The 23,951-nt window shown below is 45.3% G+C and overlaps 1 protein-coding gene across 1 annotated transcript in view; it reads left to right on the forward strand.

The window, feature by feature from the left end:
- Nucleotides 1-476: 476 nt before the first annotated feature.
- Nucleotides 477-23,951, forward strand: part of HLF (HLF transcription factor, PAR bZIP family member) — a 36,376-nt gene continuing 12,901 nt past the window's right edge. The window contains exons 1-2 of the mRNA XM_063176023.1: nucleotides 477-702; nucleotides 1,910-2,245. Of these exons, the coding sequence (XP_063032093.1) occupies nucleotides 597-702; nucleotides 1,910-2,245 (442 nt within the window). The 5' untranslated portion in view covers nucleotides 477-596. The remainder of the gene's footprint in view (nucleotides 703-1,909; nucleotides 2,246-23,951) is intronic.

The following is a 23,951-nucleotide window of genomic DNA, read 5'->3' on the forward strand; positions in this document are numbered from 1 at the left end:
GGACCCGCCGTGCCCCGCAGCCCGGACCCCTCACACCGCGGCAGCGCCGGGTCCCGCTGCCCCGGGGGAGCCGCCGCGCTCGGATGCCCCGGGCGGGGTCAAACGTTCAGGCTCATTAACATGTCATTAACACATTCCTCCCGGTTACCGGGGAGGCGCTGCGGCCCGCGGGGGGTTCGGGGCGGGTGTCCCGGGGTGCCCCCCCGGTACCGGCCGCACGCGTGCCGGGGCGGGGCGCACGGGGGGCGGGGCCGCTACCGGGGAGGGGCGTGGCCGGCGCGCCAATGGCGGGGCCGCTCTCGGCCGTGACGTCAGCGGCGGCGGCGGCTGCACGTGGGCGCGGGGCGGGCGGGCGCAGAGCGGCGCAGAGCGGGCGGCGGGAGCGGCGGCGGCGGCGGAGCAGCTGCGCGGCGGAGGGGCCTGACCCGCGCCCGGTCCGCGCCCTGTCCCGCGGCCCCAGCGCCCCTCGCCACCGGCGCTCGGTCCGGCCCCACGCCCGGCTCACCCGCGCCGCGACAGCGGCTACAGCAAGGGGGAAGGAACCGCTCGCCGCGCAGCTGCCCCCTCCCCGCCGCCGCGGGCAGCCCCCACCGACCATGTCGCGGCCGCTCCCGCTGAACCCCCCGTTCCTGCCGCCCACCTACGGCGTGCTGAAGTCCCTGCTGGAAAACCCGCTCAAGCTGCCGCTCGCTCACGAAGACGGTGAGGCTTCCCTGGGACCCCTCGCAGTGCGCCTCGGTCCCGCTGTCACTCGGGGCCGCCCCACGGCTTTCCCTTTCTCCCGTCCCTCTGCGGCCCCCCCGCCCCGGGTGCTTCCCCGGCGATAGAGCCCCGGGACGCCTCGCTCGGGGCGCTCTGCGGGAGTGGCGGCCGCCCCAGCTCCATCTAACGGGACGCGCTCGGTGCTCCCATCGCCGGCCCCGGTGGATGGACGCCAAGGGCGCTCGGTGCCTCGGGGAAAGGGGGCCGGCATCCCCATCCCAGGCCCCACAACAAACCGCTCCCGGCCCCGCGTCCCCCGGTTCACCGGGAGAAAGTTGTGGTTTCCCCGGGAAGGGAGGCAGCTCGGGAATACCCGTACCGCGTATGGCGAGCGGATCGAGCGCGCACGAAAAGCAGAAACCCAGGGAAGGTCTCGCAGTTCTGCCTCCTCGTCTTTCCGAGTTCCACTGCCAAGCGCCTCGCAGGATTTCACCGGGGCTGTTGTATGAGGTTAAAAATAAAATGCTGCGAAGGCTTGGTAGCTGACAGGAAGCTTTAGGAGTTCAGATTCTTGCAGATCTTGCAGAGAAATCAGGCGTTTCCCTTCCAAAACATGCATTGAAATCACTGGGGGCTGTAGAAATGAGGAAGCCTCAGTTAAGCTTTTTTTTTTTACTTCTACCTTTGAATATTTTGTTGTGTCTTCTGCACATCAAAACTGTGTTCTGTCAGTTTTTGCCACTGCATGTTAGTAGCATTTAGAAGTGCAGAATTTGAGGACTATTTTGCTTGTGCCAGGGCTAACAAGATTGGGATCTTAGTTTAGAAGAATGATAGGATCCCAGGGATTTCAGGCTAAGACTGTTCCTTTTCAACAGAATATATCAATAGCTTCCAGTTTGCTGGAATACTTAAATGTTCACTTTTAAGTCTGTTGAGTACTTTTTGATGCTAGCATTCAAAGCTGTGCATGGAGTGGAACTGTTAACTAAAAACAAAGGGCAATTTCAAAAATGTGGCTGGCTCCCACAAAAGTGCTCAGTGACATGACCCCTCAATTCTCTTCCAAGCAGAGTGAGTCAAAGGAGTTACTTTTTGAAGAGAATATTCCTTTCTTACATCTGAGAGTAGAGTAGAAATAATGGAAGTAGTAGTAGTTAATGTTTTAATTACTGAATTCTTACATGTTTATGTGTTTTTGTTTAAGCATTCGGTAAAGAAAAAGACAAAGAGAAGAAGTTAGATGATGACAGCACTGGTACCACAGTCCCTCAGTCAGCTTTCTTGGGTCCAACATTATGGGACAAGACACTGCCATATGATGGAGACACTTTCCAGTTGGAATACATGGACCTGGAAGAATTCCTCTCAGAAAATGGCATTCCACCCAGCCCAAACCAGCACGAGCCTAGCCCACACCAGTCAGGTCTCCAGCAAGCTACCTCAGCATCACCTTCTGTCATGGACCTCAGCAGCAGGGCTTCTACTTCAGTCCATCCAGGCATGGTGTCGCAGAACTGCATGCAGAGCCCGGTCAGACCAGGTAAATCCGCCCTCAGAACTCCCCTGTGGAATCTGGCATGAACCCCTCCTCCCCACTGTAAATCACTGCTTCTCCCTGTGCAGCTGACAGGCGGCTTAGAGCCCAGAGGATTCCTGTCACTCACACCCCAGCAAATAAAAGCAAGAGCTCCAGTTATCACTAAGCTTCTCCACCAGGATTTTTGTTTAAATTATTGAAGGAAAGCTCTGGGAATTCCATGGAAACTTGGCTATCTTAGTTGGTATCTTAGCTGTTAGCAAGTAAAAAGACCACAGACAGAATGGCATAGATGCCACAGTGTTAAAAGAGCAGGGAAAAGGACTGTGAAAGAGAATATTCCTTCAGCCAATATTTGATGTGAGACGCAGGAGTGGGCAGTTACTCTGGAGTTAAAGGTTAATGCTTCTTACTTGAAATTTTGGCCGTAATCTTACTCTCTACTGAGCAAAGTAAAATTTGCCACAGGAACTGAGTTTTGGAACAACATTATAATCTTGCTTAAATTGGCATAAACTGAGTGTAACTCTGACCTGAGTTCATAACTTGCATCTGTAGTCACCTTACGCTTAAGAAAACACCATGGAGTCCAAGGCCTGGTTGTAATGCACAATTCCAGCCTGTCTGATGTCAGTGGAAGTCTTTTATTATTTTATTAGCACTTGAGATCATCCCTTTAGAGACACCAGTTCGAATCCAGAGTAACTCCTCTGGCTTGACACCAGCATGGCTGAGATCATGGGCAGTGGAAGAGTGTCAACGTTGAAGTTTGGGAAACATGGAGCTTTGCCTTTTTCCTTAAAAAAAAAATACAGAGAGTGACTTATTTATTGTGCTCTTCTGCTCACATGAGGTGTGCTGGAGCAAAGTGTGCTCTTGGCAGCAGGAAACCACTCCTCTCCCTTCTGCTTGATCGTTTGCCATGCTCAGTGTGCGAAGTCATTGTCAGAATCATCTGATAAGGAAGCTAAATAAATAAATAGAGAGGCAAAAGTTGTGGAGCAGGATGAAATAGAAATGTCTTGTAAGTCTGCAACATTCCTATCTTGTTAAAAAGAAATAAAATACTCCCAAAAGCTCCCCAAACCTGTCAGCATACTCCTTGGCCTCCCCATCAGAACTGTGTGTTTAGTCATGGATTTCATTAACTTACTTTTACTTTGTGTGGATTTGACTTTGCTTTGTGTTTCAGTTTCAAGGCTTTTCATGGTTAACTAATAACTAATAAGGGTGTCCAAAGTTAAAATATATTTGGAGTAGGCAAGAGCAGAACATGAAACCCATTGCTTTTTCTGAGCCAGCTTTAAAAATAGTGCATATGTGCTACATCGGTTTTTGTCACTTGTGCACGCACAAAATTAAAAGCAGATAATCTGTCCCCATTCTCTCTGTTTTTCAGAGGAGCCTAGTAGTGAGCCAGGCTTTTAATGATCACCTGTCAGAATTTATTTGTAATCAGCTATCTGTGTGACTTTTCAACTCATTGATTTTTTTCAGTTTATCCTGAGCCCTTTGCAGCTCGGGGTTACAAACTTATCTCACAGTGCACTTTTTTACTGTTGTAAAGGACATTATGTCTCTTGGGGTAGGATAAAACAGCTAAATTTGCAGGTATTTTTCCCAACACCATCTTGCCTTAACAAGAATAGATTTTTTCATTAAATGTTTTGTTCTTAAATAATATTTTCTTGTCCCCCATTGCAGATAGGAAGTGTGACTTCATTAACTGAAGTCTCGTTTATCATCAGATTGTTGAAATTTTTATGTGCTGTCATGTGAAAACCTTTCTTTTACAATCAGTACTGAAGAGAAGACCATCTCACAGTTTAGCATTCGAGCAAGTTTGAGAATATGGGAGCATAAATTTTTTTTTACAATTTAGTAAAAGTAAAAACATTTAAGAGTTATCATAAAAGGGCCAAGGCAAATGTGCTGCTTTGAAATAGGGAGGTAAATGTTAAAATCATTGTAATGGAGCCTGTTGCTTAATATATCTTAGAGCATTTAAAATAGATTTTTAGACTTTTCACATAAAGAAAGGTTTTTAGTTGGTGTGAGCTAGCATTCCGGTATAGTGTTGTGATCTGTGTTACGGTAATAAAGCAAAGAACAAGTCGTAGTATACTTCCAATATCAACAATATACTTCCAATTTCAATACAGATGAATTCCATGTGATCCTACTACCTCCAGGAAAAGTGACTGTTTTAGGTGATAGTAATTCTAGAATATTCACTGGTGTGTTTTCTGAATTCTGCCTCGCAGTGGGCGCCTGTTTGAGCGTGTGGGGCCAGAGGGAGGGTCCGGCCCTGTGCTGCTGCTGTCCCTCTGGGCTGGCACCGGGCTCACGTGCCGGTGGTGACAGCTGCCAGCCTGGCTGTGCCCTGCCGGGGGGGACATCCCTGGGGGGACACATCCCCCTGCACGTGGAGCCTCTGGGACTCGGGGGATGGTCCATGGCAGAGCAGCATGAGGAGATTTAATTGCGCGCATGTGTTCCAGCACAAGCCTCATCTGTCTGTAGGAGTGAGTGGTGCTGCCCAAACGTGTTTGCTGCCGTGTCTGGAAGAGATCAGGAGATCTGCACTGGCATTCCCTGAGTGTCATCAGGCTCAGCAAAGCTCTGCTGACCCTGACTGTGGACGTGACATTACCAAAATCCTCACAGATTTGCTTTCTCCCTGCTAAAAAATGTAATGGCAACAAAAAGGATTCTCTATTTTCAGCTCAGATTGTCTGGTCGATGGAAAGATGTTTAGGCTCATCAGTTTATCATCCGCGAAGAACAGAGCCTCCGCCTACTTCCCATACATTTCTGCTCAGGGAATATAGTTACAGAAATTTCTGGCTTTGTTTTGATGAGGGATACAGGATAATGACTTGCAAGAGTGAAACCATGTATTTATCTTTCACAGTGCTGATTTTGTTAATAAAAAATAGTATTTTAATTTATTTTTAGCGTTGCAGACCAACATTCATTGTCATGGGTAGATGCATTTAAAACTCCTGTTTTGTGTTGGTATTGGATGCTGGTAGGTTGGTTGAAATCTGTGGTCTCCTCAGAAAAAGGTTTTCAGATTTTTATGAAGCTTTCAGAGTAACCCATTACTGCAAACACACTTTTGTGGTTCTTCATGTTGTACACCTTATGTAGTCTTGCAGTGGAACGTCAATCTCCATTTTTAAATGCAGAGTCCTTAAGGAAATTTGGAGTAATTTTTAGCTGTTTGTATGCAAAGGGAGGATGTATATTTTGCAAGTAACTAGTTGGTTGTTTTCACCTGGCTCTTTCCCCCGTGTAGCCCTGATGGAGCTGGTTGGGGCAGGTACTGTAAAGAGTTTGAAAGGTGTGAATTAGAGAAGCATCAGCTAGATCTGGCAGAGAATACTAACTAGAAGGTTTTTGGGATTTTGTGGTTTAGATCTGAATTTTCTGTTTGCCACCAAAAAGCCTTGGATGTGAGGCTGTGTCACAGTGATAACCAGGTGTTGTTTCTGCCTTGCTCCAAAGGAGAACAGGACTGTTGGGGGCTCTGAGAGAGCTCCCTCTTTGTGTTCTCTGATGATGCCTGCATGGCTGGGTGCCTTAGATTACTTGCCAAAGATTATTTAAGGAAAGAAAAAAAAAACAAGCTTTGTAATCCACTGCAGAAATATACCTATGTGCAATATCTGCAAAAAAGTAAAATTAGGGGCACGTCAACCAAAAAGCTGAGAATTGTTTCCGTGTGAAGTGCACTTACACCTCCCACCCCCCCAAAGATTTTTATGAAGTGCTGTGGTGTATTTACTCAGTCCAGAAACTCTGTCTAGAGCACAGTATCCATTACCTCTGGCTTCTTGGGCAGGCACGGAGCTGCAGTGACTGACAGCAGGCACCGCTGGGTGGGTTTCAGTGTTTTTGGAGCTGGTGTTTGTGCCGGGCAATGCACCCACCTGGGTGGGTTTCAGTGTTTTTGGAGCTGGTGTTTGTGCCGGGCAATGCACCCACCTGGGTGGGTTTCAGTGTTTTTGGAGCTGGTGTTTGTGCCGGGCAATGCACCCACCTGGGTGGGTTTCAGTGTTTTTGGAGCTGGTGTTTGTGCCGGGCAATGCACCCACCTGGGTGGGTTTCAGTTTTTTTGGAGCTGGTGTTTGTGCCGGGCACCGCAGCCAGGGCACTGCACCCACCCGGGTGGGTTTCAGTGTTTTTGGAGCTGGTGTGTGTTTGTGCCGGGCACTGCAGCCAGCTGGGAGAGGCCGTTCTTGCTCCATGCACTCACTGCAGGGCACCTTAAAGGGTGTGTGTGCAGCACTCCCTGGATTGCAGCCTTCCTTCCCCTGCCTTCCTTAACGCGCTCTCCTCCTCCAGCACAGCTTGGCAGAGCCAAGGGCAGCATTCCCAGCTGCCAGCCTGTGCGTGGAATCCTCCCCTGAGCTTTAATCATTGTTTACAAGCCGTCCCCGCGCGTTGCAGGAACCCCTTCTCTCCTGAGGCCGAGGGCTCTCGGCGGGAACTTCCCGACCTTTGGCCTCCCACGTGAGGGTGGCGATGAGCAGCTCCAGCGTGGCCGGGCTGGTACCGGAGCTGCGCTTCACATTGAGCCTCACGTGAGGCCGGGCTGCCTGCAGGACCATGTGCTCCAGGCACGTGTGCCTGCCCTGTGCCGCCCGGCTCAGCCCAGCCCAGCCCGGCCCGGCCCAGCCCGGCTCCGCTCCTGCCGCCGCCCCGGTGGGAGCGCTGCGCCGCCGCTCCGCTGCCGCGGCAGTGCCATCCGCGGGCAAACCTCGCTAAACTGCTCTCCGGATCAAAGGAGGATGCGAAATATATTCAGGCAAATATTAAAAATAGCCTGTCACATGATAACGGGAGGGGGGGGGGGAAAAAGTGCTGAACGCACAGGCTTGTTAATGCTGGAAGCAAGAACACTGTGTCTCCTTCAAGAGAGCTAATTTTAATATTCGCAGTTAAATGTTGATTATTGGTTAAATAATTGCTTGACTGCGTGAAAGAACTTGAAGTTAGTTCGGAGTTCAAACAGTAAACAGCGTGAAATAATCTTGGGTGTACAGGGAGAGGTCCTTGTGCAAGGAAGGGCTATCCAGACTTAGGAAGAAAGCACAGGGAAGACCTAGGATTGGGGGTTTTTTTGCTCCTCTAAAGATATTTCAAGGATGTCTTGAGTGTCAGGCTTGTTACAATTAATTAGAAAAGTACAATATATTTTTCAGAGCTTTGCTTCCCGTCTCAAAGTGCATTGCAGAGCGATTGGTTCTCAGTGCAGTGATTTGATTTTTTTAAGGAGCAAGTACACCCTGAAGTCTTTCCTAAAACAATATATTATAGTCAGGAGAGAAGACCTCATCAGGAGACGTATACAAAGACACCACTATTATCTGATTAGATGAAGCTACTAGGAAACACATTAAATTGTTCAAGCTCTACATATTTTTATGACAGCAAATTGGCAATTGTGGGAGCTGCCGTGGCCAGATTCTGCCAATTAATCTCAGCAATAAGTACTTTGCTCCTCATGTGGTCTCCCTGATTTCTCTGTTGCTCAGCAGGTAGGCAGCTTGTTGACTGCTCTCCGTCACCTCCCAGGTGGAGCAGCAAAATGTCACCATTCACTCTCTTGTCATTCATCTTTCTGGAATTTTTTTAAGGGGGGTAACAATTCTCAGTGGCCAGTGGAGTTTTCACAGGATGAAAGGACTTAGTCACCATCAGTGAAAAGGACTTTATGCATTATGAAATCATTTGGTTGCCTGGCAGTACACTATGGAGGTGTTTAGTATTTATATCATGCAAAACTTGAGCATAGGTTTCTTTTTTTTTCCTTTTGTTTAGTCTTTCTTTCATAACAAATAAAATATATTTTCAATATTTTGTCTGAATTTCACAGAAGACTGGTGATCAAAAAAGAATATTTCAGCTAAGCTATTTTCAAGAAAAACTGTGGGTTGATCTTAAGTAGATAATGAAAGCTCTGTAAAAAACCATTTACTTAAACCTCAAATCTATTCCACTTAATGGACTAAGTTATACATAATCACTTGGTATAGAAAATGAGTGTAAAATGCACAACTGTGTCAAAATGAATTTATGGCAAATGGGTTTTTGCAGCTTGTATAATCTTTTTTTAAAAGTGAACAAATGGTGACAAAGAAGCTCTGTGTTTATCACAAAGCTGAATTTGGTCCTGAGAGCTTGAGAGTTGCAGTGTGGAGAGCTAACACAGGTGTGTAAGGCAGCATGTGTTGCAACATTTCTTTTCTTTTTTTTTTCTTTTATTCTGGTGCTCTTCATAGCACTTCAGCTTTGCATGACTGAGTTGCTATCCATCAAGTTTTAAACAAATGCAAAATATTGTTCAGCCTTTCACATTTCTAACACGCCTCAAGCTGTGGCACAGTCCTGTTTCCCTGTCCCATCCTCTCAACTAAGTTTTGGCAGGGCTAAATTTGGGCCAGATTTTTGTTGTGCACCCTCCAACACCATTGCTTAGCTCCTCTGATGTGGCAAGCTCTTGCTTCAGGGTTCTCTGCTCAACATGGAGAGAAGCAGCTCTAGCTCTTCGTCCCACTGGCATTATTCTCTCGTTCATATTACTTGCAATTTAATGAAAACAGGCACTGAGCATCTTGGAGCTCTTTGTTTTGGTGTATGGCTGTTGTAGGAGGAAATAAAAAAATCAAATTGCATTAGGGTTCTAGAAAACTCAGCTCCTTGTTAACTGGAACACAAATGTAGATTACTACTCAAAACAGGAACCCACAGATGGGTTCATTAATATGTGTTTCCTACAAGCAAAAGCAACAGTGAACTGGTGCAATAACTCACCTGTAACCAATTGTTATCCTTAAATATGTAGTTATAAAGCAGAGAGGCAAAAATACAGAGTTTGGCGAAGATTTGTTGAAGATGGAGAAAGAATGGTTTAAAAAAAGCATTCTTTTCCAATTAGCCTTAGGGAGCTCAGCTTGCTGTAAATTCTTTGTTCTGGAACATGGCTATGGACAATAGGTCAAAGATTAAGTAATTCATTACAGAACTGGTTGGTTCTCCTGAATTTAATAAACAAATGAATGAGTAGGGTTCTCTGTCCACAGCAAGATCAATTAATTTGTGTGGCAATGACTGGATCTTAAGTTTTATTTAAAGCACTTGCAAGGCCTTCCTGCTAACATAATGTCTATGTGACTGCTGCTGCCTTTGAGGTGAGCTGGTCATGCAGCACTCATGGCACAGGTGAAAGCTCTCCAACAGAAATTAAATGTGGAGAGGAAGTAAACTGTAAATTGCATGTGGAAAAAATGGAGGAACAGTAATGCGAAACTTCAAAACACACAGTACTGCAGAAATGTGTTTAATGGAGCAATCAATATTTTTAGGACAGCAAGCTTATTGAAATACCAGCACCAAACCTTCTTGTAGAAGACCAAGGCTGCAGAACGTAAAGCACAGGCTCAAGGCTTGCGCTGAAGCAAAAGTGGCTTAAAACAATTCAGTCATTTTTACCAACTCACCATTGCAGCTTTTGGAAATTTGTCTTATTCCACCAATAAATCTGTTTAAAAAAACCAGCTGTGTTATTAAGTTATTAAGTAGGAACTGAGCACTGAAACCCAAATCCTCCTCCTCATCGCAACAGAGAGGGTTAAACTGAATTTGAAGGGCCCTGCAGCAATCAGCCCTCAACTGCTGCCTCTCTTGGTGCTGCATAGTGGAAATATGGATGTTGGTGACATCTGCAGTCCCTGCAGCTGTGGCCCTTGATTGGGGCACTGGCCCTTCTAGGCACGAAACTCCTGCAGCATTTGCTTGCTGTGAGAGATGAGCATTGGGATATTGTTTTGTTACCGTTTTTCTGTGAAAACAAACCAAACATGCTAGGCGTGTATGGCCTCTTGCCTGTTCCTGCTTGGTGGTTTTTGATTATATTGTCAGATTTTAACCAAATGTATTAAGAAAGTTGGGATTTTGAAGAAATGATTACAGTCCTAAAATTTCATGAAAATAAATGAGTGGATGTATGATGGCATATAGGATGGGACTGTGTTGCTGAGCATGAAGAATAATGCAAATGTGCATTTTCTACATCAGAAAAGGTAAATAAGACCTTTAAAATGCCTGATCTGTGTGAAATGCTTTTTGAAAAGCTGACACCCTTTTAGACACCATGAAATGTCAATTCACTTTGAGAAAAGAATCTGCCAGAAACCAAATTTAATTGGTTTAGTGTGTGTTGGAGGGAGGGGAGTCAAACTTTTTCTGCCATTCTTCTTCCTTGGAACTCCTCAGCTTCTCAAGTTTTGGGATTAGATGGGACTCTGGTATTTCATTTATAAAGAGAGTTTAGAAAAGGAGCTGTCAGGTTTGTAAGCAAGATCTTGAAAGTTCTGATCCCATGCAATGGAATGGTCTTGATCCTCTCCAAAGCCAAGCGCAGTTATTTTACTGAAAAAATGTCTCGACTTTATGCATCCTTGCTGTATCCTTTCCCAGAGTCACCCCAGTCACCACCCTGCTGCCTCGTTTGAAACTCCCTTGCAGTGATCCAGGTTCAGATTTGGTGGCTCTTATCACAATTATTGCAGTGTCACACGCGGGTGGGTGTCCGAGCGACCTTGTGCGCGCATCGCGCCGCTCATCCCGCCCTGCACGCCGAGCTGTGGCACAGGGAGCCGCCTCTGATCTGGGACATTTTCCACCCTGCCACCGGGGTCTGGGCTGCAGCGAGGTCAGGAGCCAGAGAGGAGCAGAGGAGAGTGAGAGTGGGCTAAAAATGTTGAGGGATCAAAGAGGAAAAGTAGGTCGTGGCAGGGTATGTGCGCTGGGAGGAGGGCTGGGGGAGCGCAAGCGAGGAGGAAGATTTGTTTTGCTATTGGCTTTTCAAAGTTGTGCAATTTAAGAATTGGATTAACCTGATATGACTTTGTTTTTCTGCCAGATTAGATATGTTGAGTTTCTTGGCATTGTGAATTGTACAGTACATTTTGTGCTGTAAAATATGGGTGTGTCAGGATAGAGCTGTAGTGACACAAGCTGCTCTTGGTGTAATGCAGCGCTGCTCGCTGGACTTCCCTGCTCTTTCTGCCCCAATACATCCTTGGTAGGGCATTTACAAACCTGAGAGAACCTCTCTGTGTCCCTGCAGTCTGTTTCCAGCACAGCATGAAGATATTTTAGTACAATTTCTGGTAAGGTAGCATTTACCTGAGTTCTAAGAATCTATTTGGTTTGGCTGTGGCATATGCAATATTAAATGTCTCTAAATAAGAAAAAATCTGTTTAAAAATACACTAAAGAGTTTCTTCCTGCTTCCTCAAGATTAAGTTGGAGAAAGTTTATTGGGAAATGCTGCAATTTTTTTTGTCTGCCTCTGCCTTTTTTTTCGAAGAGTGAAAAAGCAGATACAGATCTGAAATAACTGCAGGTGCTGAGCTCACTGTTGTTTGAAGTATAGTACAGCAGCATATCAATGTCAAAATAAAATTTTCACACTAGTATGTTTGCTCAATGGTTTTGTCTTTTTGTTTTTGTTAATTTTTGGTGCTGCATTCATCCTGAGGTAATTTGATCTGGTGTGTCCTTTTTATACACTGGGCTTGCCCTGTGAGACAGCCCAATTCTCTCAGCTTATTGCTGGGTGAGGGTGGAGTACTAAAAAAGGGTGGACAGAATCACAGCCCTGTCCAGCTGGGTGATCACTGCTCTGATTAATAAAGAATGTGAAGACTTTGGCAAGTGAAACTACACATACCTTGGGGCACTGTTGTTTAATTCCTGCTCTGGTTTTCCAGACTTTTCCAGGAACTTGAGGCACCCAAGCAGGTCAGTCATGAGGGACTGACCACAGCATGGCCTTTATGCCCTCTGTACACTGAAAACTGAGGAGTTATATCTCAGCCCATGGTGAAGATTGATTCTCTTGGAAGAGAAGAGCATAAATAACAGATCAGGTTAATAAATCACATATCTAGATTGTGTCATGATCCTCAGCCATGTGTTGTTAATGTGTGTTACTCTGCTAACTCATAAAGGCAAAAAGCCACAGGGCTTGCTCACCAGGTGAAGGTGTTTCTGGAGTGATAGAACATTCTTTGAATTGTTTCTGGAGTGATAGAGCATTTTTTGACACCAATTGATTAAAAGGGAGCAGGAAGCTGACCTTGTGAGCACCTGCATCACTCAACTCTATACTTACATGAGAGAATTAGGGAAGAGTGCAGCATATTTAAAGTTAACCTGCATGTCTGCCTTCTGAGGAGGTTAAACCACTAGCCTTCAGTAAGACATGTGGGACAGCTGTGGTTTGGGTATCTGCTTGCCTGTGGGTGCCTTGGGCCTTAAAAAATCAGGGCATGGATTGTCCAGGCTGCAAGGCCTGATGTTGATCCGTCCATAATCACGTGGCTGCTCTCAGAAAGGCTGATTTTTCAGTTGGACCATGCTCATCACCAGGTTTAAGAAGCACTTTTCCAGAGTCTCTTATCTGCTCAATTTTCTCAGTGCGATACGGTTGATGTCATTGTTGAAAATTGTGGTAGTCTCTGTCTGGAAGCAGCTCTGGACATGTGAAAAGGAGTCATTAGGCAAGGAGAAGGAAAGGGCTGGAAGTGTAATTGTCAACTCGTGTGCGTCTCTGATTTCAGCAGGTGCTGCACGTGTCTGGTTTATCAATTTATTTCTGTTAGAAAGTAAACAAATCTCACTTTTCTTACATACTCTGGTGGCTGCTTCAGCCAAGTTGCTGTTATCTGCAGCAGGGATGTACTTCTGAGGTCTTGTATCTGGGGGCTTTTCTTTCTGCATCCACACGTAATCTGCTCTCAAGGATCACGTGCAGCTCTGACACTGGCCAGGGATGCTGTTTTTCTGTCCCTAACTCATTTATTTAAAAACATTATTATCACTAGTATCAAAATACAGTACCTGATCGTGGGGGCAGCTGTTATCCTGTATGTTTTTCAGGTTGAATCCTTTGGCCAGGTTGTGTCTCACTTGGTGGCTGTTTCTCTGTGTTCAGCAGTGGCTGATCAAGGGGTGTCTGCACAGTCTGAGCTCTGGGGGCTGTGCACCATCCGTCCTGGACCACATCCTGTCAGGCCTGAGCACCTCTGAGTCTCCTCAGTGTGAACTTCAGAGCCACCCAGCATTTTGCATTTTTGAAACACTGATGGGTAGCTCTCAGTCCTGTCCCAACAATGAATTTCCAGTGCCTTTTCCAAGCCGGGTTCTGTCATCCTTGCAGGAGCTGGTGGTGTGTAACTCCAGTGGAGATCCAGCTGAACTGGATGCTCAGCCCTGGGAGCCCAGTTAGCACCTCATTAAAATCCACCACTGGCAGCCCAAACCTTTAAGCAAACTCAAGTAATTTTTCCTGCTGCCCTTCAGTTTGCAGCCCGTGGCTGGTTGTTTTCCACTTTCTCACGTTTCCCCAAGCTGCTGGTGTGTACAGTCTGAAGATCACATTTAACCAACACAAGGAAATCAGCTTGGCCCGACGGGCTTCTCCATCACGTGGCTGCAAATGTGTTCACTCTGTTCTGCCAGATTATGGCTGGCTGAGCAAAATACAGTGAAGCTCTGGGCTGCTGGCCAAGCTTTTATTTCAGTTTGGAGCTTACAGCCACATATTTGCTCTTTGGCAGGACATCCACTGGGGTATATTTGGATAGTAATCTAGCATTGTTTTGCTGCCTTTTTCTTCTTTCTTTTCTTTTTCTTTCTTTTTTTTTTTTTTTTTTTTTTAATGCACACAGATAGTATAATCCCAACACTTTGCCCAGTCTGTATGAGATTTGTCAGTGTGCACTGTTATGTGTGTGCACTCAGAACTTGTAGCTGTGACCTTTGATAAATATAAGTCAAAGCAATTAACTTTCTTTTATTGAAAAATGCTGGATGTCCTACTCTTTTCCCCCTCTGTGCTGATAACAGAGCTGTGTTGTTACTCTTTCCAAGATCAAAAGCTTCACTAGGGTTTGATTGAAGTCCAATTATGGAAGGAAGTAACTGTGCTGGAGCCCTGAAAATAGCAGTAATTGTTAAAATAATAAAGTGTGTCCTTGTGTGTCTTTATAATATTTAAAACTTCTTTTGGGGTGGAAGGGGGTGGCTTTCCTCTAGCTTTAAAATGAAAATATTCACAAATGTCCTGGGAAAATAGGAGTGTGCTGTTAGAAGAATTCCTTTTCTCTGGATTTCTTCCTTCAGTTCTCCCCCCCAAGCTGCCTTCCTCAGAAGCTGTTTGCATGCAGCCTGACTCATGTAGGAAAATAAAGCTGGATTTGATTTTTAACTGTATGGGGAGCTTTGAGTTTGGTGGGGGGGATAAAGGCTTTATGATGCAAGCTCCTTTATTTCTCTGTGAAACAAAAATGGGCTCTTCAAAATGCAGCGTGTTTTGGAAAGTTGGCTCTGGGTTTGAAACCCCAACATCTGCAAGGGCACCCTTGTATGAAAAGGCAGTACAAAAAGACAAAATGCTTGGGGAAGGGGCAGTGTTTGAGGGGCAGTTCCTGTCATCTTCCACAGGGACACCTCTCCTCCAGTGTTTGTGGAGGGCTTTGGTTGGTTTGGTTTAGATGGGTGGTATTGAGCCTTGAATTGTGGCTTTTGGTTGCTTGATCAAAAACTTTGAGCTGTGTCTGAACAGATCAACACTGGCAAAGCTGAAATACTTTCCCCCAAATCTGTATGTTGTTGTTTAGAATATAAATGCATTTTTGCTTCCTCCTAGTCTCTTCTGCATCCTCAGAGGGGAGGGAACCTGGGAGACAGCCAGTGGTGAGGCTCTCATCTGGATTCAGCTGGCAGAGCTTCAGCGAGGGAGAGCTGCGAGTCTTGATCTTAAAACCCAGCATGTCTAAATGCCTGCTTGCCAGTTGTAGTGTTGAGTTAACTGAAACTCTGATGTGAATAAATAGAAATGAAGATGATAATATGGACAGTGATTGCCACAGGGGCTGCTTTGGTGATTGTACAGCTGGGACTGGTTTGAAATTACAGCAGGATTTTGCCAGGGTTTGGTTCTGTTTGTTTTTAGTTTTTTTAACTCACGTGCTTGCACACACATCTGATACAGGTAGAACAAGATAATCCTTATGTGAAAATCAATCCTTGCGTGCTTTTATTTCAGCCAGGTGGACTCAAAATCACTAAGTACTTAAATAAAATCTTTGCATCATAGATACATGGTATCAAGTAATAAGCCCAGAGGATTGTACAGAGCAGGACTAGAATTTTCTTGGCCCCTTAAATTCTTAGGACAGAACCCGTTAATTTAATAATCTGAATTTTACTGCTGCACTCTCTCCACTGCAGTAAAAATTATTTTAATCCCCTCTTTTTGCTTTTAAACTCATCTATTTATTCTGACTGTTAGACAGCTTGATGTATATAACATCTGTAAAATACTCTGCCTTTTCAGCTCTCTGCTCTTACTGGGTTTGGATGGATCTTTGGAATACAAACTGCTTCATTGCCTTCTGGAGATTTTTATTTATCAGAAGCCTTAGCAAGGGGTGCCCTGTTGGTGTTTATCCAGTTGGCAGCTTGAGCCCCTCTCAGAAGCAGCCCTGGCTGATCTGGAGGAGCTGCTGAAACTCATCAAGCAGGTTCCTGCTCACCAATTACCCAGTTGAGCAGAAAGAGGAAAGGTGTTTCTCTTGCCTGTGTTTTTCTTCTTCGCTGAGTTTAACCCGTTCTTCCCCAGGCCTGAGTGGTTGTGGGTGTGTAACGTGGCAATAGCAGCAGGGAGAGCGCAGGGGAGAGGGGCAGAGGGGATCTCTTACACACTAAAAACACACCAGGATTGCATCCCTCAGCTGGGACAGACAGGCAGCTTCCAGCATAAATCTGCAGCATTCTGATTCTCAGCTGAGTTCTACCCAGCCAGCCTCAACCAGCGTTTTGTCCACATTTTAACATACTCTTAGGAAAATAAAAGAAATTCCTTCCCCTCTCCAACCAAACCCCTCCTTACTTCAAAGCCAGTAATGAATGTTACATTGCTGCCAGAGCAAATTTGTTGATTCCCAAACGCTCCTACTGTGTCTTGGTTGGAAGGCTTAAATTGCTTGCATAATAAGTGCTAGGGATAATATAAAAAAGCTCTTTCTAGCAGAGTTCTGGTTTTCAGTGCATATTATAAGAATAAATAAGTGCTCAGATGATAGCAGACAGCTGGGCTGTCCACATCTGACTCTCTTCTGCATTGATTTTTAAGACAGACCATGTGCATGGCTGCTTGCTGGCTATCAATACCAGATGTGTCTGCTTGGAATTCAGAGGGATTGTCAAGTGACAGTGCAGTTGTGAAACAAATAATTTTGCTCTTGATTACTGAAAATAGTAAATGAGTGGCTAGGATAAAGTGAAGAGATATTCTCAATTCCAGTAGCCAACAAGAGGATGAAATGGCTTTCATGACTGCCATTAACAAACAGCGACTTGGTGAATATTTTTTGTTTTTTCCTTTCTACCTCCTGCCCAAGGAATTGGCTCCATGAGCAGCACAACCTCCGTGGGTCCTCTGGTGTGCAAGGAGGCTCCTGCAGCCAGGGAGGGAAGAGCTGCTTTTGTTGACACTGTTTTCACAAAGCTTGTTGGTAGCACTTGGGGATGCCTTGCTGCCAAATTTGCTGGGAATTGGCCAACAATTTCCCAAGCTTTTGGGAGGGGGCTGGACAGCAGGACTGCAGCAAACTCATTTCTCTGAAATCAGCTCAAGAACAGTTGTCAAGTACCAGGGGCACTGAAATGAAGTTTGCAAAGCAATTGAAGGAGCTGAAGGCTGTTTGATATCTTAATTCTGTAAGTGGCCATTAACCAGGTGCACTAGATACAGTCCTTGCCCACAGGTAGGATCCACACTGGCAGATTTCTATCTGCCCAGGACCTGTCTGGAGCAATGAAGTGTAATTTGGTGACTGCACTGATTGTTTTGGAGGTGGCTGGAAATGCTCAGGAAGAAGCGGATCTAAATACTCCTCAGCAAGAAGCAGATCTAAATACTCCTTAGCAAGAAGCACATCTAAATACTCCTTAGCAAGAAGCACATCTAAATACTCCTCAGCAAGAAGCAGATCTAAATACTCCTTAGCAAGAAGCACATCTAAATACTCCTTAGCTTAGGCTGTGGCAGAGATTCATGTGGATGTCTGAGCTGTGCTGGCTGAGAGGTCTGTGAAATAACCTTTGACTATAGGTAGGGCTTTTCTTTTGTTTCCTGAGTAGCCCAAGGGTGTAACTGAATATTTACTACTGTTCCACATTGCTTTTTGTATTTTTAAAAGGAAGATCTGTGACTGCACGCATTGGAATGCATGTTAATAACAAAAATGGAAAAGACCCTTTCCATAATCAGAATTTTATTGAATTTTGCTTGTGCATTGAACCTCAAAGACATTTTCCAGGCAGCAAAATGGAGGCCAAAGAGGTAGAGCCAAATTCTGGGGTTACTGAGCAAGGCAAAGCTGGGTGACCACCTCGTCCCAGCAGCTTGGACAAACCCTCTGGACCAGGTAAGGGCGGGTTGGGATTTCTGCTTCAGGAGGTGCCTTTCCAGGTCAAGCAGGTGAGGGCTGGGGTTGTGTTGTGGGTGGGCAGCAGCATCTGAGCTGGGTGTGAGTTCTGTGGAATGCAGGTGCATAAATAGCCTGGGCATGAGGAAGCAAAATGTTTTCACCTGTGAATAGATGAGTTACTTCTGCTGAGGTGCACAGGAGCACGGGGTTAGCTTCTGTAGAGAGAACATTAAAGGTGGCATGAAACGTCTTCGTTGTGAGACCTTATCTTAATTTATTTCTGAAAATCTGGAGCACCATAAATCTGCCAGGGCCATTTTCTTTATTCCTTATGCATTTGTAAAAGGAGAACAATTAAAATGTTCCATAACCTTTGCTACATTAAAAAACCCAAAAGAACCACATTTATATGACACAGCTCTATTTTGTATAATTTTTCATATCCAGAATACAGAGGGCTTTAGAATAGCTGAAGAAAAGCTGCATATCTGAGTTTAAGATAAAATAAGATGATCCTTGTGACAGAGAAAGCAGAAATGATGTGATACGACAGTTGCTGTAGCAACACCACCTACTTCATGAAAATCAGAGTTAACAGGAGTGTAAAAGGTAAAGCCCACATAATTTTCCAAGCCTATGAACTGCTGCTGCCCTCAGCCTGCAGTGCTTTCCAGCTGTCCAGTGCTTCTCCTTCCATGTGGACACAGAATAATCACCTTTTTCCACATGGCCAACTCCTGCAGACCCCATCCTGTGCTGGGCAGGGGCACGCCATGGGAACTCTGCAGACGACCTGGAAATAGCGGGGAAAGACCATGAAGGATTTTGTCCTGTCCTGTCCTGTCCTGTCGTCCCCCCAAATCCTCCCAAAAGCCCCAGATCACAGAGTGCTGTGAGGCCTGTGCTGTCTCTGCAGAGAATGGGACAGCCACCAGTATAAAAAGGAAGCCAAGCAGTCAATTTGCTTCTGTGCACCTCAGCTTGTAAAGCACTGCTGTGTTTAATGTGCATTGTTAAGTGTTTTAGACATAGAAAGTCTCAGGGATAAGGGCACTTCTCCCCTCCCAAATAAGCTTAAAATAGTGGTTCTCCATTTGTCTGTGTTTATAAAATGCTAACTCCCATGTTCAAATGCTCCTGTATGCAGAGAACTGATCAATGATTTGTCACTGCATGCTGGCCTTAAGGTTACATTAAAATATATTATTTTTAATATATTGAAATTTTAAAAATATATTGACTTAACATATTAATGGGTTTTTTTTTTTTTGTCATTAATTGGCAGTGGAGAGCTATGCTGTGTGTGAAAGCAGGAGTAAAATCTGTATTACTTGTGGACTGGGGGAAGAGGGTTTAGAAGAAAGGGCAGTCTCATATGGATCCCTTTTGCTGACATGGCTCCTGAAGGCATCACAGTAAATGCACTGCGCAATAAATGAAGGGAGCTTTGATTTTTGTGTCTTGGGGCATTTTGATTTAAGTTTTGACATGGATCACAATCTTCATAGGTTCAGCATGCCTGTTGCATTGAGGACATGCATAGTGGTGTGTTCAGAGGCTTAGTTCAGGGCTGTGGGCAGTTTGCAGAGGAGGTCTCAAGAAGGAATGTAAGTACCAGAATTCCAGGATTTCTTCAAGGGATATTCCATCACCAGCCTTTTTCACTGCCTCTGGGAAGGTTTTGGTGCATGTTGAGCTGACTGGTCCATGTGAGAGCTGTTATGAGGCACAGAAGTCTCTGCAGGCATTACTTTGGGATTGGAGGCTCCTCAGCAAAGCATTTCTTGCCATTTTCTGGTGCTCAGTGACTCCCTCACATTTAGAAGTGAATTTATCAGTGCCCGGTGTTCAGTGCTGTAATATGTTTTAATTAGGCCTGCTTTTTGAAGTTACCTGATTTTCCTGTGTCTGAAGTGCACCAAAACCTTTTTTATGCAGCTGCAGTAAAGTAGTTGCAGACGCAGGGGTAGTGTCAATATTCAACAGCCTGTTTTCTGGGAATTTTCCCTCAGTGGCTTCGTGTTGCCTTCCTTCCTCTGCCCCCTTTTTCAGGCTACCCAGGCTGATGCATCTGTATGGTTTATAAATGGAGATGAATGCAACAATAGAGAAAAATCTACAACCACACAGACATTATGTGTGCTCCTTGGCAATAAAGCTAGTATATAAAAGCAAGTTAGACCTCTGCAGTTATTGGGCTGTAACAACCCAAATATAATTTTTCGGGTTTTGCTGTTTGTTTGGAATTTTTTACTCCCAAAACATATTAGGGGATCCTAATTTAAGGCAGAGAGAAAATAAAATGTACTCAGCCTTCCTTAGATTATGGGAACAGTGTGTTCCCATTCTGGCAGCTCTAATCCTTAAAACGTGATTATTTTATACAAATCACCCTCAATAAATTGTCACATAAAAAGTATGCTTTGTTTTAGTGAAATGTAAAATGTAAAAAAAAGTAAGAAGTGACTGCAACAGATAGTTCAGATTTGTGTGCACGGAGCAGATCAAAAGAGAAGAGGAGATTTTCAAGTTCTGTAACTCTGCCCAGTGACCTCTTTTCCTTCAGGGATGTATTCCAGTGCTGCTGATAGCATCTGTTGTCTGTCTCTCAGGCTCCCCATTAGCTGCTGATTGGGAGGCAGAGGAAATGTACCTGTTTCACGTGGCCTTTCCATGCCAGCCGAAATCTCCCTTGGCTGTGTTTTGATAACACACCCAGGCAGGCAGGGCTTGGGTACCAGAACTGGGTAATAGATCCATGAGTCATGGGTGGCATGTGCTGTCAGAGCTACAGGAGGGCCCTTTGCAAGACCTGTTTACTGAGAGCGTGCTGTCCTAGATAGACAAATAAACACAACAAAGGGAGAGGGACTGACTTGGTCTGCAGCGTTGAAAAGCGCATTGGCAGCGGCACAGACACATCCTGGGGACAAGTGTTGTCTTTGTTTTGAGCAGAATTCCTCATGGGGGCACATTTGTGGATGGTGAGGGTCTCCCAGGGAACAAGGGGCAAGGCAAGAGCAAACAAACAGCCTCAAGCTGCACCAGGGGAGGTTCTTGCTGGATTCCAGGAGAGTTTCTGCTTTGAGAGGGTGGTTTAGCATTGGAGGGGGCTGCCCAGGGAGGTTTGGAGTCCAAGGAAGGCCTGGATGTGGCACTCAGTGCTCTGCACTGCTGGCAAGGTGGGGATTGGGCACAGGTTTGACTCGATGATCTTGGAGATCTTTTCCAACCTCTGTGACTCTGTGCTATATGAGGCTGTTACCTAAACCAGGGGCTCTGTCTAAAATCTACTGGTTTATTAAAGTTGGGTACATAATTGTCCAAGGAAAGGAAAATAGGTGGTTTTGTCTCCTTCAGAGCAGGTTGACAATTCTGATGCTTCTCTGGAATCTTCCCTTTAAGAAAAGAATTACTGTACTTCTTGAGGAATCTTGCTATATGTGAATTACCAGGTAACAAAAATATGCCAAAGGATGTCAAGAAGCTCCAAGATACCAGAGAACATAAGCATCTTGAACTGAGACATGCTTCTAAGCCCAGTGTAAATTAAAATTAAATACCAGTGTGAACGTTCTTCCCTGCAGCTCTTCTTCAGGCCCTGTCCCCACTGAATTCTGTCTTGGCTGATCTTTGTAAGGAAGGCTGCATCCTACAAAAAATCAGAAAGGTATTTCGGAACACTGTGGATTTCATGCTTTCAAGATTTTATCAATTAATGATTTCAAGAATTTTAAAATCCCTGTTCGGTGTCTTGGGAGCAGAATCAAACCCTCTGTTCCTCCACGTAGCCATTCTGCGAGGGAATTGTTCAGAGCAGGAGCAGCTCCTGTCAGGCATCTTGCAGGGGTAGTTTGGAAAGGAAAAAAAATTTGATTTCCTGGTTGTTTTCAGAGATGAGGCCTCATTGAGCTCATAAGTGCTGCTGCCTTCACGCTGGCTAAATCCGAGGAGGCTTTCAGAGTTTGGGTCTTACAGAAGAGATGAGTCTGAACTCCAGGAGATGTTACTGGCTGATTTTACCTGCTGGTTCCTCCTATTTGTTTGTTTATTGTTTTGAAGGGCAGAACATTGCTGGGCCAGCAGGCAAAGTGTATTCCAGGCACTCCATGGTAAGCACAGGCTGAAGGCCGCGTGTGCAGCCTTGGATAGCAGAGCCTGTCCCTTGGAAATGCAGGCTTTAATTACATTATATCCTCTTCTTCCCCCCCTTTTTCCCATTTTGCCTGCAGCTCTCAGAGCAGCTCTGGGCTGAATCTGGGCCATTTCAGGAAGGAAGTGGTTGTCTGTAGGATCTTGGATCTTGACCTCATTTACTGCAGATGTGAGAGGATGCAGGGAACAGCAGGAGAAGAAGGGAAAATCTGGCAGGAACGACCAAAGTATTTTGTCTTTGCTTAAAGTTTCATCAGAATTATGAGCAATTAATTTGATTTTGTGGATGTGTCCCACCATGTGTTTGCTTCCCTTTCTGTGAGGAGCCCAGTGTGACACCTTGGGTGGCTCTCACCTGTGCCCCACAGCTGCAGAAGCCCGTGAGAGTCCTATTTGAAATGCAGCCAATGCCTACCGATTTTTGCTAACCTGAGAGAGTGACGATTTGATTTAAAATATCTGTACTGCTTCATCTGCAAGGGTAAGTGTTGCCCCTTCTTTCATGGGAGTCTTGTGGGGAAGAAGCTGTTTCTGAAGCACACAGATGCAGTGGTTGTCAGTGCTGGAGGGAACTCCTGAAATTGTTTCTCTACAGGAAGTTGGAATAATTTATGGCAAATATTGTATGGATTTATTTGGGTAAATCAGAATGGGTGAAACAATTGTCTCCTTAAGGAGGAGAGAACCCAGGTGAAGGTAGTATGTGAAACTTGGAAGATTGTTGCAGCCATGACTGTACTTCTGACACAGCTCTTGCACTTAATTTTAAAAACAGATTGAAAAGACAACCTAGACTTTCTCATATCCCACTCTTACAACAGGCACATTGGAAATGAGTAGAAATGGATCTGACAGCACCCCACAGTGTCCTGCTGGTGGGACTGAGTAGAGGATGACAGCTGACCCTTGCTGTAAGGAGCTGAAGGAGGACAGGGAGGTTTGCCAGTGTTTTGTTTGTTGAAGAGAATCTGGCACTGAAGGGAATCTGGGGCTGTGTTTGTACCATCAGCACAGGCTCATCCTGCCCTGCTCCCTTCAACAGTGCTCTTCTAGTGAATGCATTCATCACAGCCTTTGCTGGAACAGCCTTCCCCTTCCAGGCTCTCTCCCTCTCATCTGCCAGTCTGCCATCCTCGCCTTCCTCACCTCCTTACCCCCTTCTCAGCTTTGAGTCCCAATCACTCAATGAAATCCTCCCCTTCTCCTCCAGCCTCAGCATGCCCGCAGCTGGAGCACGTTGCCCAGAGAAGTGGTTGCATCACAGCTCTGGAGGTTTTTAAAAAACATGGAGATGTGGCACTGAAGTCATAGTTTCGTGGTGGAGCTGCCAGTGCTGGGTTTGTGCTTGGACTCGATGATCTTGGAGGGCTATTCCAATCTAAACTGTTGTGTGGTTCTCTGAAGTAACACTGACCCAGGGGCTGCCCTCTCTTCCAGTGCACAGGCCACTAGCACACTGCAGTGAGAAGTCTGCCAGAAATTTTTAACAGGTTCAAAACAAAGTATTTTTTGTGGAACCCCTTTCGGGAAACTGTAGAACCATTTTGGCAGAAGCAGTTGGCGCACAAGAAATCCAAACAGAATGGTTGAAATCTGGCAAAGGCTGAAGGAACCAAAAACAGCATCCTCTAATGGGAAGTGTTAGACAGTCTTAATAAGACTCCCAGTCCTGCCTGGAATAATGCTGTAGAGGCCTGGAGCAGGAGGCACACAATGCTGAGAGGGGAGATGGCAATTCTTTCATAATTAAATGCACAAGGTTTGTAAACAATGTTGATATCTTCAAAAAGTACACATTTTATAAACTCTTTTGTGTACCAGTCCTATATATAGTGTGTGTTAAAACCAGTGAATTATGTTGTGGTTGCACTGGGTTGAGATCCTTCTTTCTGCAGGAAGTGTTTGCAGTCACCCCATGCTCAGCAGAATTGAGTTTGTGTAAGATAAGGAATAGGGGAATGTCCATGCCAGCTTGGAGCCCTGGTCAAAATACACAGATCTCCTGTTGCTTGGGAAGAAAATAAAGCTCCTATAATTGC

This window comes from Melospiza melodia, chromosome 24 (assembly GCF_035770615.1).
Source record: "Melospiza melodia melodia isolate bMelMel2 chromosome 24, bMelMel2.pri, whole genome shotgun sequence".
In the NCBI taxonomy this organism is placed as follows: domain Eukaryota; kingdom Metazoa; phylum Chordata; class Aves; order Passeriformes; family Passerellidae; genus Melospiza; species Melospiza melodia.